Source organism: Cherax quadricarinatus, chromosome 56 (assembly GCF_038502225.1).
Source record: "Cherax quadricarinatus isolate ZL_2023a chromosome 56, ASM3850222v1, whole genome shotgun sequence".
NCBI lineage: Eukaryota > Metazoa > Arthropoda > Malacostraca > Decapoda > Parastacidae > Cherax > Cherax quadricarinatus.
Window position 1 is genome coordinate 22,969,695 of NC_091347.1, and position 16,955 is coordinate 22,986,649.

General features: G+C 43.2%; 1 protein-coding gene and 1 long non-coding RNA gene across 2 annotated transcripts in view; one reads left to right on the forward strand and one right to left on the reverse strand.

Moving 5' to 3' along the window:
• LOC128700780 (cytosolic carboxypeptidase-like protein 5) overlaps positions 1-16,955 on the reverse strand; it is a 352,900-nt gene that overhangs the window by 34,560 nt on the left and 301,385 nt on the right. Inside the window, exon 3 of the mRNA XM_053794220.2 lies at positions 3,385-3,509. Within this exon, the coding sequence (XP_053650195.2) occupies positions 3,385-3,509 (125 nt within the window). The remainder of the gene's footprint in view (positions 1-3,384; positions 3,510-16,955) is intronic.
• Positions 1-16,955, forward strand: part of LOC128700781 (uncharacterized) — a 72,606-nt gene that overhangs the window by 25,306 nt on the left and 30,345 nt on the right. The window lies entirely within an intron of this gene.

Consider the following 16,955-nt stretch of genomic DNA (forward strand, 5'->3'; position numbering starts at 1 on the left):
ACTACAAAAGGGTCATTAAGGCTGAATGTCACCTCTTCATCACCACCACTTGGGAATAATTTAATCCTTAAAGCATAGATTTAAGTAAAGTTATCATGCATACACTAGACATCTTACACTTCAAGAAGAAGAAGAAGAAGAAGAAGAAAAAAAAAGATATGTATGTCCGGTGCATCATAAATTAGCGTGCGCATTCGAACGTCTTCATTAGCTGTGTTCATCCACAGTGTTGATCAATGAAAACACTTGTGCAACACTTGGGTATCTTTGTGGAGGAATCGTTTAGCCAGCCAGTGGCTTCATCAGTCCAATACTGGGAAGACGAGAAGGAATTTGAGGTAATCAGTCCCTCGGCCTAGAGATGTCTAGTCCACCAGTTTTGGTAAAAGTACAGCATACGTGTGAAGGAACTTAGACGAGGCGCAGCAGTTGTAGACGGAGTTACCGGTGGAAAAATCCACTAGTAGAAGTAGGTCATGTATATATGTTAGACAAGCACTGAAGAATTCCTTGTATCAGGATACCAAGATGTTGCTATGTCTGACAGATATTATATAAATGGTTTAGAGAACTTACTGGTTTTCTTAACCGTTTATATAATATCCACGTCGTTGGCAGGTGTATGTAACCAAAGTTTACCTAAAATAGAGTAAGTTAAGAGAAAACATCCTTAGTAAGTTTACAGAGCGTTCAAAAGTTGAAGTTATTAACCTCGTTAAAAAATGAGGTACCATAATCCCGATGAGGATTTCCAACTATCCTCCCTTTACATCAAACCTAGTTACCTCCCTTTCCACAAGAATTGACTGGCCCTGAGGGTTTAGGGGTCCCATATAAGTGTAATACCAAGTGGGGTGGGGTGTGTGTGTGTGTGTGTGTCACAAAACACAGAAGCATCGCATGGCGTCCTGGAGTAATTCAGGTCAAACTCTCACTACATTGCTCGCGTTTCGCGGCCCAATTTTTTTATACCTAAAGACTGTGATTAAACTTGGTGTACATGCAACTGTTCTCGAGTCAATACTGTAATGCCAGAGTGAGGCACTTTAATGTAAGTGTCCGGCTCAAAGTGGCACATTTCACACGCAACTCTGCTTCCATAAAGTGTCTTATATGGTATTTGTTCGTCACAACCAGAGACTATTACTTTGTTGGTCAGAACAAGAGTGATACTGACTGTTCATACACTGTTTCAAAACCATAACTATGGCTGTATTTATTGTTTGTTACTCATAAACTATGGCTGTTTTTGTCTCTGGGCCAGACTCTGAGACACTCGGTGCCAGACCCAGACACACTCAGGGTCTGGCTCTGAGTGTCTTTAATGGTGGGTTTATGAAGGAATCTCAGCGTTATTAAGGGGGTCCTTCCCTAAACACAATCGGCCAGCGGCTCCACCCAGTTGCTTTAAATTTCCTCTTCAACACACTAAAGGCTAATACAGCAAGGCCGTGCAAGTGAAACACCAATGGATGCAACAAAGTGTTGCATAACAGCTTTGGGAAAAGGAGCCAAAGTTTTCACGGTTACTGGACATTTTTAGGTTGCTGGACGGTTTTTCTGATTTCCGGAATGATTTCTGAATATTAGTTTTCAGGATCAGTGCAACATTAGAGTTTACAACAATTGCAACATTCTAGATTATTGTGGAAGAATATGCGTGGTTCAATTATACTTGCAAACCTCCAGGTAAATATTCCTCATCTGTCCTTCAATCTATCTTCCACCTATCCTTCCTTATTCCTGGCTATCCTCTCCTCCCTTCTCATTATACTCTCCTCCCTTCGTGTCCTAAATTTCCTTTGTCCCACTTCTTTATCCTCCATTTCCTCTTCCCTCCCTCCCTCCTGCTACTCTCACTCCCTCTAGGCTTTCTCCAACAATTCCAATTTGCCGGCACATTAACTTTTTGTCTCACTCAGGCTGTCTGTGGAGCCAATTTCAATTTTTCTGAGATCAAAAGTCGTCCTCAGCTGACTGTGTGTTCACTCATTCTTTGACAGTATTTCATATATATTTTTGGTCTTTTTTTTTTAGACGAGAGTAGTTTTTTCTTATATAAAGTGTAGCGATGTGATTCATGCTATGTGGGCTTTCCAAAAGTTCTTAACGTCATTGCTTCCACAATTTTCTTTGATTAGCGTTATATGATATGTGTTCTGGACTGCGTATGTTCCTTCAGCTCAGAAGTGAAATTATTATTGCATTCACGAGGAAAGCAAGCACTACACCCGTAGGGGGTCATATAGTTCCCGGGGACGGGGAGAATGGAAGGCATTCAGCTTCGATATAAGGGGGCAAGGCAAGTTCAATTCCTTGGGCTAAAAGTCCCTCACTAACATCATATACTCTCGAGGGGTATATGTGTGTATGTGTATGTATATATATATATATATATATATATATATATATATATATATATATATATATATATATATATATATATATATATATATATATATATATTATATAAGTAAGATCAAATGGGCTCGAGGATCTGACGTTGTGCTGGAGTGTAAGCGAGGTAATGTTAATAAAGGGAGTCGGGGAAAGGATTCGCTGGAATTCGTGTCTTGGAGGTGCATGAAGTACATGGTGAATACATGGGAGTACATGGGAACACAGGAGAGTATATCGGGATACGTGGGAGTACACTGGACTACGTAGAAGTACATAGGATATACAGAAAGCAGAAGAGTTGGAACTCCACACTGATGGTACTCACCGAGAAGAACTATCAACTTCTACCTAGATTAAGAACTATTGTGTATTTTGGAGGTGCATGAAGTACATGGTGAATACATGGGAGTACATGGGAACACAGGAGAGTATATCGGGATACGTGGGAGTACACTGGACTACGTAGAAGTACATAGGATATACAGAAAGCAGAAGAGTTGGAACTCCACACTGATGGTACTCACCGAGAAGAACTATCAACTTCTACCTAGATTAAGAACTATTGTGTATTTTGTAGGTGCTAGTGTCAAGGAGAGGAAAGCACAAGTCCCTCTCCCCACTCTCTCCAATGGGAAGTACAGTGCCTCCAGTGGGGATGTGTTGCTGTTCCGAGCGGAATTTGAATCGAGATGGTCACGTACTTCATGGTAAGTAACTGTTGAATGAGTGATGGTGAGGGTGTTTTCCGAGTCACATTACCTTGGTGGCGGATGGTGGATGGGGTGAAAGGAAGTATAAAATTAATTGCTTATAGTCTCAGAAACAGTTGCAACAACATTCATGATATTTGGTGATCAATCTGATTTTGTGGATCGGGATAAAGAGAGTGAGTTAGGAAGGTGTTGTAGACAGTTATACCTGGGTATTTAGGACGGTTTTGTAGACAGTCATACCTGGGTAGTTAGGAAGGTGTGGTAGACATACCTGGTCTGCTTTAGCATTGTCGACAGTGAAGTTGAACCAAAATCTTGATCGTGGGTTACAAGTGTCAGGTCTGATGAAGAGGTCGTAGTCGTACTCAGCCACGAAATCAACACGACCCAAGTTACCTGTATACACACAGTATTATAATCAATCAATCCACAAATAACCCACACATAGAGAGGAGCTTATGACTACGTTTCGGTCCGACTTGGACCATTTACTTGCTCTTTATAATCATTTTATTATTATTAGTATTATTATTGAGTAAACGGTAGAACGGTATGTCATTCAGTACATCAGGTGGTGGAGAATCAGTCTTATTTCCGCCAATTACCACACACACACACACCTGCAACCACAATTAAGTGAGGTGAGTACACGGACAGACACACACACACACTGTATTCCAGAGGGAACCCAATTAATCACTAATTAAAAACACGATAGGGCATTGAGAAAAACTATGCATTATAATACCACCTGAGAACCGGTATAAATACTGAAAGGCCAAGTCTCAAAAGAAATGAAAATTTATTATGTTGAGAGAGACGTCCCCCCCCCCAAGATCATTTAAGATTAGACACTGTAATCCCAGGATGTACTTATCATGGGTTAATTAAGATCTGCCTCACGAAAAAACGCTTCTTTTCGTGCGTCTTAATCCAGATTGGACACTCCCACCTTGGGGAAGTTAAGCTCCGGGGGTTTTGAAGGAGAATGATTAAAGATTGGCGAGTCATTCTGATAGACACGCGGATTGTGTGTCATTATCATGCATTTATACACTTTGTAATGAATTAAACAGAGATGTTTGTAAGTAAAAAACAAAAGTGTTAAGAGCGAGAATTATGCAATGATTAGTAGGGTTGACGAACCTAACTACAGTACTAATAAAGATTGAGTTATGCCTCCTGAAGAGGATCGTGAGGATATAAATAAAGAACAAAGAAAGAACCAGAGCAAGTTAGTCAGTTAGCAAGAACTCAATTAAAATTAAGTCTTTTCGAAAATTTTCTCTTATACGTTTTAAGATATATTCTTTTTCATTTATGTTAATGTAAAAATTAATAATTTTGTACCAAAAGAACCTTAGAAAACTTACTTAGCCTTATTATAACAAACGCAATTTAATTTGGCCTAATCCAGCTAAATATATTTTAGATAAGTTTACAATAATTTAATAATAAACAAAAACAATGAAATATATTTTTTTTCGTTAGGTTCAGAATGATTTTTTTGCGAAATTACTGCATACGCAAATTTTCGCTTGCCTTATTCTGCAAGGAGAACGTCGCTATTTAAGCCAAAATAGCAAGTTTTACCTATTCGGCACAACATATATATATATATATATATATATATATATATATATATATACATATATATATATATTGTAGTGAGGGAAGGAGGAGAAAAAGCAAGAGTTCATTAACATAATTCAGATAAATTTAATAGAAGAGACAGGTAGAGAGAAGAATGAGGCAGCAGCCTCAAAAATTGACACTGAAAGAATGAGAAAAAGTGGAAAAATTCCAGTCACAAAGTTTGTGATCCTGAGATAAGAGGAAAAGTTTGTGCTGAGAGATGGTGTGATTGTCACACTGGGGGATTGTAAGATGGTGTGATTGTCACACTGGGGGATTGTAAGATGGTGTCACACTGGGTGATTGTAAGATGGTGTCACACTGGGTGATTGTAAGATGGTGTCACACTGGGTGATTGTAAGGTGTGATTGTCACACTGGGGGATTGTAAAATGGTGTGTTACACTGGGGGATGGTATGTCACACTGGGGGATTGTAAGATGGTGTGATTGTCACACTGGGGGATTGTAAGATGGTGTGATTGTCATGCAGAGCTGAGGCAGGTTAATATCCTGTAATAAGCTCATGTAGGTTAGCAGGTCTTCGCCTGTAAATTCAACAGTATAAGTTGTGGGTACCAGTGGAAGCCTCCCCCTCCCCCTCCATCTTCCCCCCCCCTCACAAAAAATAAATTATGCAAATTTCCGGAAGAGAAATTTTACATTTTTTTTTTTTTGGCCCACGAGTTAACTTGGCAACCTAACCTTGCTCAAAGTTATGTGAAATAAAATAGCTTGATCTAAGGTATCTAAGATGTCGTGTGCATAACTTTCTTCAGCTGTTACACCTGCGGGAGGTAAGACACATATGCAACAGTTAGACAACTTTATAAGAACATAAGAACATAAGAAAGGAGGAACACTGCAGCAGGCCTGTTGGCCCATACTAGGCAGGTCCTTTACAATTCATCCCACTAACAAACATTTGACCAACCCAATTTTCAATGCCACCCAAGAAACAAGCTCCGATGTGCAAGTCCCACTCAAATCCAACCCCTCCCACTCATGTACTTATCCAACCTAAATTTGAAACTACCCAAAGTCCTAGCCTCAATAACCCAACTAGGTAGACTGTTCCACTCATCAACTACCCTATTTCCAAACCAATACTTTCCTATGTCCTTTCTAAATCTAAACTTATCTAATTTAAATCCATTACTGCGGGTTCTCTCTTGGAGAGATATCCTCAAGACCTTGTTAATATCCCCTTTATTAATACCTATCTTCCACTTATACACTTCGATCAGGTCTCCCCTCATTCTTCGTCTAACAAGTGAATGTAACTTAAGAGTCTTCAATCTTTCTTCATAAGGAAGATTTCTAATGCTATGTATTAATTTAGTCATCCTACGCTGAATGTTTTCTAACGAATTTATGTCCATTCTGTAATATGGAGACCAGAATTGAGCTGCATAATCTAGGTGAGGCCTTACTAATGATGTATAAAGCTGCAGTATGACCTCTGGACTTCTGTTGCTTACACTTCTTGATATAAATCCCAGTAATCTATTTGCCTTATTACGTACGCTTAGGCATTGCTGTCTTGGTTTAAGGTTGCTGCTTACCATAACCCCCAAGTCCTTTTCGCAATCTGTATGGCTAAGTTCTACATTATTTAACTTATAAGTGCTAGGGTTATGGACACTCCCGAGCTTCAGAACCTTGCATTTATCTACATTGAACTGCATCTGCCACTTTTCTGACCAAGAGTAGAGTTTGTCTAAATCCTCCTGAAGTTCCCTAACATCTACGTTTGAATCAATTATCCTACCTATCTTCGTGTCATCGGCGAATTTGCTCATATCACTAGTAATTCCTTCATCAAGATCATTGATATATATTATAAACAACAACGGGCCCAAGACTGATCCCTGTGGAACGCCACTTGTTACTGATCCCCACTCGGATTTAACCCCATTTATGGACACTCTCTGCTTCCTGTCTGTGAGCCATGATTCGATCCACGAGAGCACTCTTCCCCCAATGCCATGAGCTGCTACTTTCTTCAACAGTCTTTGGTGCGGAACTCTATCAAATGCCTTACTAAAATCTAAGTAAATAATATCAAATTCTTTATCGTGGTCAACAGCCTCAAAAGCTTTACTGAAGAAAGTTAATAAATTAGTTAGACAAGACCGGCCTCTTGTGAATCCATGCTGAGTATCATTAATCAAGCTATGCTTATCGAGATGGCTTCTTATAATTTCAGCTATAATTGACTCTAGTAATTTGCCTACAATTGAGGTCAGGCTTATTGGGCGGTAATTTGACGGTAACGACTTGTCCCCTGTTTTAAAAATAGGAATTACATTAGCCATCTTCCACATATCAGACACTACACCTGTTTGAAGAGATAAATTAAAAATATTAGTTAATGGTTCACAGACTTCCATTTTGCATTCCTTTAGAACCCTTGAAAAAACCTCATCAGGACCCGGTGACTTATTTTGCTTCAGTCGGTCTATCTGCTTCACAACCATTTCACTAGTGACTGTGATGTTACATAATTTATCTTCTTCTGGCCCACTATAAAAATTAATTACCGGAATATTATTAGTGTCTTCCTGTGTAAAAACCGAGAGAAAATAATTATTTAAAATCGAGCACATTTCATTCTCTTTGTCAGTAAGATGCCCATAGTTATTTTTAAGGGGACCTATCTTATCTCTGACTTTTGTTCTATATACCTGGAAAAAACTTTTTGGGTTAGTTTTAGAATCCCTAGCAACTTTAATTTCATAGTCCCTTTTAGCTTTTCTTATCCCCTTTTTAATGTCCCTCTTAATGTCAATATACTGATTCATAAGATGACCCTCGCCTCTTTTGATACGCCTATAAATTCCTTTCTTATGCCCTAGTAGATATTTCAGCCTATTATTCATCCATTTTGGGTCATTTCTATTTGATCTAATTTCTTTATAAGGGATAAACGTTCTTTGAGCAGCATGTATTGTGTTCAGAAAACTGTCATATTGATAGCTCTCTTCGTTACCCCAGTCAACAGATGATAAGTGTTCTCTAAGCCCATCGTAATCTGCTAAGCGAAAATCTGGGACTGTTACTGAGTTATCCCTACTATCATACTTCCATTCAATTCTAAATGTAATTGATTTGTGGTCGCTAGCACCCAGTTCCTCTGAAACTTCTAAATTATTAACAAGGGATTCATTGTTTGCCAGAACTAAGTCAAGCAGGTTATTACCCCTTGTAGGTTCTGTCACAAACTGCTTCAAAAAACAATCCTGAACTACTTCTAAGAAGTCGTATGATTCTAAATTCCCAGTCAAGAAATTCCAATCAATATGACTAAAGTTAAAGTCTCCTAGAATTACTACATTATCGTGCCTTGTGGCCCTAACAATTTCCTCCCATAGTAGTCTCCCCTGGTCCCTATCTAAATTTGGGGGACGGTATATCACACCTAAAGTTAATTTTTCATGCCCCTCTGAAAATTCTATCCAAACAGACTCTGTATGTGTTACTTCAGACTTAATACCCGTTTTTATGCAACAGTTCAAGCGATCTCGGACATACAATGCCACCCCACCCCCCTTCCCGATACTTCTATCTACTTGGAACAATTTAAAACCCTGAATGTGACATTCTGCAGGCATGTCCCGACTTTTTGAATTAAACCACGTCTCAGTAATGGCAAATACATCTATGTTACCTGCACTAGCAACTAGTCTCAACTCGTCCATCTTATTCCTAGCACTGCGACTATTTGTGTAATAAATACTTAAAGACCCTCCTCTCTCTTTACCCTTCCTGCTCCTTTCTGTTATTCCACTAAACCTATTACTGTCCTTGTCAATTAGTGCCACTGGCTTTCCAATATCCACCTCATTTTGCCTATTACTAGTTCTCCTAGTACTCATATTACTACCCTGAGACTTCACAGTTTTCCCGCAAAAACCCATACCACTAACTATTCCTAGTTTAAAGACCTAACAGCTCCCTCCACTGCGTTGGCCAGTGCTCCCACCCCACACCTAGATAAGTGAACCCCATCCCTGGCATACATGTCATTTCTGCCATAGAAGAGGTCCCAGTTGTCAATGAATGTTACCGCATTTTCCTTACAGTATTTGTCCAGCCAGCAATTGACACCAATTGCTCTGGACAACCATTCATTTCCAACTCCTCTCCTTGGCAAAATGCCACATATGACAGGTTTCCCACCCTTCCTCCTAATTATCTCTATTGCTGACCTATACCTGCTAATCAGGTCCTCACTCCTACGTCTGCCAACATCGTTGCCTCCAGCACTGAGACAGATAATAGGATTGCTCCCATTACCTCTCATGATGTCATCCAGACGGCTAACAATATCCTTCATCCCAGCCCCAGGAAAACACACTCTCTGCCTCCTACTCCTATCCTTCAAGCAGAATGCCCTATCCATGTACCTAATCTGGCTATCCCCAACAACAACAATGTTTTTACCTTCCTTGGCGTCGTCCGTCGTGATGCTCCGAGTAGTCGACTCACATTCGCCAGGTAGCATTACACCACTTGTAGAATTCGTCAAGACGTTCTCGATGGTCTTCGTTGGGGTTTCTAGGGATGTCTCACTCACGTCTGCCAATGCTTCTTTGGTGCTCGTTGTGGCATTCCCAGTAGAACACTCACATTCGTCAGGTAGCACCGAGAATGGGTTGGAAGTTTCCACGGTAGTCTTCTGGTTTCTCGTTGTTTCTGCCTCTCCAACCGTTTTCTTGATCTTCAGCTTGGTTCCATGTTGCCCGGCCACTGACCAAGCTCCCCTCTTAACCTGGGGACTCACAACAGGAGGATTACTACGAATCCTCTTGTTCTCCTCCGTTAATCGCCGTATCTCCATCTTAGCAACTCTGAGCTCTTCTCTCAGCTGCTGGTAAAGTTGCTCAAGAGAGGGCATCCTGGTTCAGATTCACAGAGAGCACACAAACAGGTCTTCACAGAGCTAAGTACACGTCACTGGGTTAAACACTGCTGTAGGTTGGTGGGTTAGACAGTGCTGTAGGTTGGTGGGTTAGACACTGCTGTAGGTTGGTGGGTTAGACACTGCTGTAGGTTGGTGGGTTAGACACTGCTGTAGGTTGGTGGGTTAGACACTGCTGTAGGTTGGTGGGTTAGACACTGCTGTAGGTTGGTGGGTTAGACACTGCTGTAGGTTGGTGGGTTAGACACTGCTGTAGGTTGGTGGGTTAGACACTGCTGTAGGTTGGTGGGTTAGACACTGCTGTAGGTTGGTGGGCTAGACACTGCTGTAGGTTGGTGGGTTAGACACTGCTGTAGGTTGGTGGGTTAAACACTGCTGTAGGTTGGTGGGTTAGACAGTGCTGTAGGTTGGTGGGTTAGACACTGCTGTAGGTAGGTGGGTTAGACACTGCTGTAGGTTGGTGGGTTAGACACTGCTGTAGGTTGGTGGGTTAGACAATGCTGTAGGTTGGTGGGTTAGACAATGCTGTAGGTTGGTGGGTTAGACAATGCTGTAGGTTGGTGGGTTAAACACTGCTGTAGGTTGGTGGGTTAGACAGTGCTGTAGGTTGGTGGGTTAGACACTGCTGTAGGTTGGTGGGTTAGACACTGCTGTAGGTTGGTGGGTTAGACACTGCTGTAGGTTGGTGGGTTAGACACTGCTGTAGGTTGGTGGGTTAAACACTGCTGTAGGTTGGTGGGTTAGACACTGCTGTAGGTTGGTGGGTTAGACACTGCTGTAGGTTGGTGGGTTAGACACTGCTGTAGGTTGGTGGGTTAAACACTGCTGTAGGTTGGTGGGTTAGACACTGCTGTAGGTTGGTGGGTTAAACACTGCTGTAGGTTGGTGGGTTAGACACTGCTGTAGGTTGGTGGGTTAGACACTGCTGTAGGTTGGTGGGTTAAACACTGCTGTAGGTTGGTGGGTTAGACACTGCTGTAGGTTGGTGGGTTAAACACTGCTATAGGTTGGTGGGTTAGACACTGCTGTAGGTTGGTGGGTTAGACACTGCTGTAGGTTGGTGGGTTAAACACTGCTGTAGGTTGGTGGGTTAAACACTGCTGTAGGTTGGTGGGTTAGACACTGCTGTAGGTTGGTGGGTTAAACACTGCTGTAGGTTGGTGGGTTAGACACTGCTGTAGGTTGGTGGGTTAAACACTGCTGTAGGTTGGTGGGTTAAACACTGCTGTAGGTAGGTGGGTTAGACAATGCTGTAGGTTGGTGGGTTAGACACTGCTGTAGGTTGGTGGGTTAGACAATGCTGTAGGTTGGTGGGTTAGACAATGCTGTAGGTTGGTGGGTTAGACACTGCTGTAGGTTGGTGGGTTAGACAATGCTGTAGGTTGGTGGGTTAGACACTGCTGTAGGTTGGTGGGTTAGACACTGCTGTAGGTTGGTGGGTTAGACAGTGCTGTAGGTTGGTGGGTTAGACACTGCTGTAGGTTGGTGGGTTAGACAATGCTGTAGGTTGGTGGGTTAGACAATGCTGTAGGTTGGTGGGTTAGACACTGCTGTAGGTTGGTGGGTTAGACAGTGCTGTAGGTTGGTGGGTTAGACACTGCTGTAGGTTGGTGGGTTAGACAGTGCTGTAGGTTGGTGGGTTAGACACTGCTGTAGGTTGGTGGGTTACACACTGCTGTAGGTTGGTGGGTTAGACACTGCTGTAGGTTGGTGGGTTAGACACTGCTGCAGGTTGGTGGGTTACACACAGCTGCAGGTTGGTGGGTTACACACAGCTGCAGGTTGGTGGGTTACACACAGCTGCAGGTTGGTGTATTTCTCACACTGTTGGATGTATACAAGGACCCGTGTATCTTTCACAGTGTACACGGCCATACCAGAAACATTGCTTTTTTTCCCTCTTATCCGTTCTGCGAGGGGAAAAAATTGACAGCGGAAAAATAGCATCAATAGAAGTGCAATAATCAAGTTAAATAATAAGGGGGGAAACCCAGACCCCGGAATGTAATTGTGTTTTAAATTGGAGGGAACGAGGCTCGTCGGGGTACAGTAGTGCTGCCATCTCCGTGGAATTACTGAACTAAACTGTACCCTAGCTAGCGTGGACAATGAGGGACTTGCCCAGGGGACTACCTACCCAGAATTATGGCAGGGTGACGCTCCTAACTGGGAGGGGCCCAGTCTACCCCCACTCCATTACCTAATGGGACTCCTTTAACCCTTATCCCTACCTAATGGGGTTAAGTTATTTCCCTCCTCCCTCATAACTGCAGTCAAATAATGAATTCCTATACGCTGCTCCTCCCCCAACACTGTCAAGTACAGTGTGAATGTAGGACACACACACACACACACACACACACACACACACACACACACACACACACACACACACACACACACACAGATTAGATGAAACGGAAATGAAGAGAGTGGGAAGAGAGACAGTGAGGGATTGAGGAGAGAGGTTGTGGTGATGAGAGAAGATGGGAAAGAGGTAAATGACGGAGGATGGTGGCAAAGATGGAGAGAGGGGAATGGGGGGTGGGAGGGAGCGATGGAGTGAGGAACGGAAGGTAAAGGAAGGGAGAAAAAGGGAGAGATGGAGTAGGGTAGTCAGGAGGAGGAGGAGGAGGAAGGTTAGAGAGGTGAAAAAGAGGGGAGGAGGAGAGAACCATACATGGTTCCACTCTTGTTAGCCGCACAACTTGAGAGACGGGGAAAAAAAAGTTGGAAATCACGAGGATCACAACTTTGACCATAAATCGGTGGCTGACTTTACGTGGGGATAATTTAGCCAGTGAGAATATAGCGGAGGTGGTGGGCACGGTGCCCCTTCCCTGGGCACGGTACCTCCCCTCCCTTGGCACGGCGGCCCCTCGCTGGCATATGACGAACTTCACTCCGTGACCACATTACTCTCTCTCTCTTTCTTCATCCCTGACTCGTACACCTAGATAATACACAACAGTTCTTAATCTAGGTAGAAGTACATAGTTCCTCCTAGCAGACAGCCTTGATGTGGACGTCCAAGTCCTCTGCTGTCTGTCATTACCATGTACTCGCATGTACATCTCTCTTGTACACAACAATGTGTGCAATAAGATCACAGTAAACAGGTAATATTACAATATGCAAACAATATACAGGTCCTTGATAATGTGAGAAATCACGAAAGAGCTTGGAATTTCACTACTTTTTTTCAGTGGTTGTTTTGCACAAAAATGTATGTAAGAACTTAAACAGGTTTGGAAGCATTTCCAGAATCAGCTGAGTACCAGACGAAAAATGTTGTCTTGAAGACTACGGTGACGAGTACCGTAGTCTTCAAGACTACGGTGACGAGTACCGTATTCTCCAAGACTACGGTGACGAGTACCGATTCTCCAAGACTACGGTGACGAGTACCGTATTCTCCAAGACTACGGTGACGAGTACCGTATTCTTCAAGACTACGGTGACGAGTACCGTATTCTCCAAGACTACGGTGACGAGTACCGTATTCTCCAAGACTACGGTGACGAGTAACGTAGTCTTGAAGACTACGGTGACGAGTACCGTATTCTCCAAGACTACGGTGACGAGTACCGTATTCTCCAAGACTACGGTGACGAGTACCGTATTCTCCAAGACTACGGTGACGAGTACCGTATTCTCCAAGACTACGGTGACGAGTACCGTATTCTCCAAGACTACGGTGACGAGTACCGTATTCTCCAAGACTACGGTGACGAGTACCGTATTCTCCAAGACTACGGTGACGAGTACCGTAGTCTTGAAGACTACGGTGACGAGTACCGTATTCTTGAAGACTACGGTGACGAGTACCGTAGTCTTGAAGACTACGGTGACGAGTACCGTAGTCTTGAAGACTACGGTGACGAGTACCGTATTCTCCAAGACTACGGTGACGAGTACCGTATTCTCCAAGACTACGGTGACGAGTACCGTATTCTTCAAGACTACGGTGACGAGTACCGTATTCTCCAAGACTACGGTGACGAGTACCGTATTCTCCAAGACTACGGTGACGAGTACCGTATTCTCCAAGACTACGGTGACGAGTACCGTATTCTCCAAGACTACGGTGACGAGTACCGTATTCTCCAAGACTACGGTGACGAGTACCGTAGTCTTGAAGACTACGGTGACGAGTACCGTATTCTTGAAGACTACGGTGACGAGTACCGTAGTCTTGAAGACTACGGTGACGAGTACCGTAGTCTTGAAGACTACGGTGACGAGTACCGTAGTCTTGAAGACTACGGTGACGAGTACCGTAGTCTTGAAGACTACGGTGACGAGTACCGTATTCTTGAAGACTACGGTGACGAGTACCGTATTCTTCAAGACTACGGTGACGAGTACCGTATTCTTCAAGACTACGGTGACGAGTACCGTATTCTTCAAGACTACGGTGACGAGTACCGTATTCTTCAAGACTACGGTGACGAGTACCGTATTCTTCAAGACTACAGTGACGAGTACCGTATTCTTCAAGACTACGGTGACGAGTACCGTATTCAAGACTACGGTGACGAGTACCGTAGTCTTCAAGACTACGGTGACGAGTACCGTATTCTCCAAGACTACCTTGACGAGTACCGTAGTCTTCAAGACTACGGTGACGAGTACCGTAGTCTTCAAGACTACGGTGACGAGTACCGTATTCAAGACTACGGTGACGAGTACCGTAGTCTTCAAGACTACGGTGACGAGTACCGTATTCAAGACTACGGTGACGAGTACCGTATTCTCCAAGACTACGGTACTCTTCACAACTCCAAGGCTGAGGGACTGATTACCTCATCTTTTTGTATGTAGTTCTACAATCTTCTAAGTATGTCCTTGAATTTGTATTGATAAAGCCACTGGATGGCGAAACGTCTACAAATAAAGACGCATGTTGCACATGCGTCTAATTCTTCATCCTCGATATTATTGGAAGTGCAACACTCTTATTCAGAGTATACACATGTAAGAAACACTATGTAAGAGTCTACAGTGAAAGACAGGAGAGAGAGGAAGTCTTCCAGACACTTGGACGGTGACTAGTGAAGTTCAGTTTTCAAGAACCCCCCCCCCCACACATAGATCTATAAACAATATTCCTGACTACCATGGCAGGCGAGGTTATGGACCCACATAAGAGATGTGAATCAGTTTGAGAACAAGAACATAAAGGCTGTGGAATGGTAGAGTTAGGTTAGGTAAGATTTATCAGGAAACAGGGCAAGTGTTTCCTGACGCGAGTCTTGGTCATATAATGACTCTCAGCTGGAGCTTTGTCATCTGACCAAGGCCTTCTACTGGCTTACCGGTCCACCCCTTTAAACATTATGGTTATCGACTTTCAGTGTAGAGTATACCGACAACATCAAGACAATGTAGGTCGTGGCATTTTACTGGCAAGACGTTTCATCCACCAGAGACTATTTCCTGGTGGACGAAACTTCGTGATAAAATGCCATAACCCGCAGTGTGTCTTACAAGGAAACATTGTGCCCCACACCCCTGACACACTCGGGGCACATCGTGCCCCACACCCCTGACACACACACACGGCGCATGACAGAAATCAGACTAGAGAACGGTGGGAGAATTGCGGCTGTGGCTGATGCGTCTGATGGTGTTGCCGCTTCTGTGGCTATTGCATGGTGTGTCGTCGATTATAAACTTAAAAACTAATTATGAGGACGAGGCAAAGTTTGTTTTAGGAAGGAGGCGCGCTCTCTCGCGCGTGCGTGCGTGTGTGTGTGTGTGTGTGTGTGTGTGTGTGTGTGTGTGTGTGTGTGTGTGTGTGTGTGTGTGTGTGTGTGTGTGTACTCACCTAATTGTGGTTGCAGGGATCGACACTCAGTGAAGAGGCGGGGCCAGAAGCTGAGTGCTACTAGATCCTCTCTCCCTGCTCCATGAGCTTTATCATACCTCATCTTAAAGCTATGTATAGTTACTGCCTCCACTACCTCACATGCTAGGCTATTCCACTTCCTGACTACTGTATGACTAAAGAAATACTTCCTAACATCCCTTTGACTCATCTGAGTCTTCAACTTCCAAATGCGACCCCTTGTTCCTTTGTCCCATCTCTGGAACATCCTGTCTCTGTCCACCTTGTCTATTCCACGCAGTATTTTGTATGTCGTTATCATGTCTCCCCTAACCCTCCTGTCCTCCAGTGTCGTCAGGTCGATTTCCCTTAACCTTTCTTGTGTGTGTTCACCTATTTGTGGTTGCAGGGGTCAAGTCGCAGCTCCTGGTCCCGTGTGTCTTTACGTCCATGTTGCTCATCTTCCTTTCACTGGCATCTGTGTGTCATGAGTCATCTCTAGCAGGCTGCCTCTCTTACCCACTATCTAGCACCCGAGTATTTTCTGTTATAATCATCAGCTGCTGGTCTCCTATCTTGTAGTATTGTTAGGATGAGTTCCTTAAGGGGCACTTAAGTTTCCCTGTCTTCTAATAACATGTTCATTTTTCCACTATAATCTACCTTTTCCATAATTACTATCACATTTTCTTTGTCTGTTTCGTAAGGTGAAGTCCAGGATCTTTCCTTAATTCACGCTATAACTTAATAACTCTTTGATGACAATTGTGTTGCAGAGGTCTGGGCGTCTCCTAAGTTTCTCCTCGTAGTTCATTCCCTTCAGTCTTGCTACCATGTCTAGTGACTAACGTTTGATTCTTCTCGTGCTACTGAATATGCTTGGCCAGGTGCGGGTTTCATGCTGGCTCTGCATACTCACACATGAACATAAGTAGCATATAATGTCTTAATTAAATGTTTTGTTAAGGTTCCTCAAAGCATGAGTCTTTTACTAGCCTCGGACGTTACACTGTCAAATGCTGTCTTACAGTCTGGAAGATGTAGTCTAGACATCCCTCTCCAAAGCTTCGTTTTCAATACTTTGTGGCAACTCTAACAGATTCGTAAGATACAATTTACTGTGTTGTCATTCCATGTAGAGAGAGGGAAGTGTATTTCCAGAAAAACTTCTCGGTGCTGGCCCTATGTATTGCATTAACCAACATCCTGGATAACCTCAGACTGCCGCAGCGAGCTGACGAAGGATTGAGCCCTCGTTTATCCTTCCGCTGAATGACCCACATGTATTCTAAGAGATGCAGACCCCGATCTGTGTGAGCAATATGTGAGAGAAGGTAATAGTTTGCCTCTTGGTGTGTGTGCAATACATCTCGTGTAATGTGGCTACAACAGTGTGTTATTGTTGCCAGCAGTATTGTTGGTGGCATTACCCCGTGTTAACTGACAACCATTATT